The 1873-nt window shown below is 35.0% G+C and overlaps 1 protein-coding gene across 1 annotated transcript in view; it reads left to right on the forward strand.

The window, feature by feature from the left end:
* The window catches only part of LOC107574821 (GTPase IMAP family member 8-like), a 10241-nt gene that overhangs the window by 1874 nt on the left and 6494 nt on the right, over positions 1–1873 (forward strand). Inside the window, exons 2-3 of the mRNA XM_016261257.1 lie at positions 57–92; positions 1223–1261. Of these exons, the coding sequence (XP_016116743.1) occupies positions 57–92; positions 1223–1261 (75 nt within the window). The remainder of the gene's footprint in view (positions 1–56; positions 93–1222; positions 1262–1873) is intronic.

The following is a 1873-nucleotide window of genomic DNA, read 5'->3' on the forward strand; positions in this document are numbered from 1 at the left end:
TGTGTGTGTGTGTGTGTGTGTGTGTGTGTGTGTGTGTGTTTTCTTGTGTTGTGCAGTTCGCAGAAGGAGTCCAGACTTGGATCGGCCCCACAGTAAGTCAACTGCTGTATTTGTTTTAGTTTACATCTGTTGAGCTGTTTAACATCTATTAAACAACGACTATCAGTCTCTCTCATATTTAGTGCTGTTGATACTAAACAAGACAAATTGACAAATGATGTATCCCTAAGCATATTTCGAAAAGCATAAGCTGCTTCATCGCAGAAGCATCAGGAGGCCAGAACACTGTCTGTTGTGTGATTTGCCTTTCTCCAATGAGGAATTTAGAAATGACAGAAACTGTATCGGGTGACTGGGTGATTTGGACATACTGTAGGCTTATAAATGACCTGTTTATAACTGCATCACTACAGCTCAAACTGCTCTGAAAGATTGATTTGAAAATTTGGTATTGTCAATTGTTATCTGTTTTTAAAGTTCATGCAATCATATCAAATCTTCTGATTTAAGAAAATACTATTTAGATCAGGTCCATATCACCATTCCCTGAATACCACAATAATTAATTGATCATGATATTGTAACATTATATTTTAAGTGCAAATAATGTAGTGGCCTGTAACTGTCTTAAAACTATATTGTTTCAGAGGAGAGTGTTGTTGAATGTGTATAAAATGGGTTTTTTAAAACTAAATAAACTAAAACTAAAATGACACAAAAACTAAAATTAGCACTCAAAACATCAGCACTTTTGCATTTGATAGGAAATGTAATAATTTTAAAATAAAATATTATAGAACATTATAATTGGTACCTGTTATTGCCATCATTGCTCCAATTGAGTGTTTTGTAAGAGCAATATAACCACATACTGTATGCTGTTTTAAGATAAATTGTTCAGTTGTTCACCTCATGCAGTTAGAAATACAGTACTAGATGTAAAAATCATCCAGATGCCCAATTCCTAGCCATTTCTAAGATACAACTGATTAAACTCAATTGTGCAAGTCTGTTCTACTTGGTTGATAGCTTGTGACAATATTTAATAAGGAACAAAGAGAATTAAATTCAAGAGCAAGAAGTGCATTTTCAGAAAGGCTTCCTTTCAGTGTTCTGAAATAGAGTATTCTAATAATATTTTCAGTTTTAATGTAACTTAGTGAAACTTTCAAACATTTGAAACATTTGCACCTGCTCACTTTTGTTCCTATTTTTGTTGCAGGCAGGAGGCATCGCAGTTCAAGTGTTGATCGCCCCAATAGTATGTGAATCAACTAAGTATACAAACACAGTTAATAGGAAAAATGGTCATTTTTAAAAGGCAGTCAAAGTGGAAACATGATGTTTACTTGTGTAGTTCCAACATCTACCAGCAGGAAATGTTAACTAGTGTTAAGTGTCAGCCAGGACAAGGAGGAGCGAGAATCCAAGTGTAAACACAAAAGTTTATTAAAACACAGATAATCCAAGCCAAGAACCAAGGTGTAATCCACATAAGGGACTCAGGAACATAATCCACACAGAGAAAGCAAGGGAGCATCAACTGGGAAAATGCATACAGGAACATCAACTGACAAACAACAACTCAAGCTCAGATTTAGGCTGCGTCCCAGTCCATTTTTTATGCCCTTCACTCACTAACTTCCCTCTGTCTCATTTACTCGGATGTACATCATTGATTACGTTGCATGAGTGCCCACTACTGGTGGAATCCTTGAAAGGGCTGAACTGGAACGTCCTAAGCCCTTGATCACTTAGAATCTGCTAAGGAGTAGGCTTATTGTTTACATTTTCCCCTTATGAATTTGTTTGGTGCAGCATTCTATATGTATATATATATATATATATATATATATATATATATATATATATA

This window comes from Sinocyclocheilus grahami, unplaced genomic scaffold (assembly GCF_001515645.1).
Source record: "Sinocyclocheilus grahami isolate Dianchi unplaced genomic scaffold, SAMN03320097.WGS_v1.1 scaffold2354.1, whole genome shotgun sequence".
NCBI lineage: Eukaryota > Metazoa > Chordata > Actinopteri > Cypriniformes > Cyprinidae > Sinocyclocheilus > Sinocyclocheilus grahami.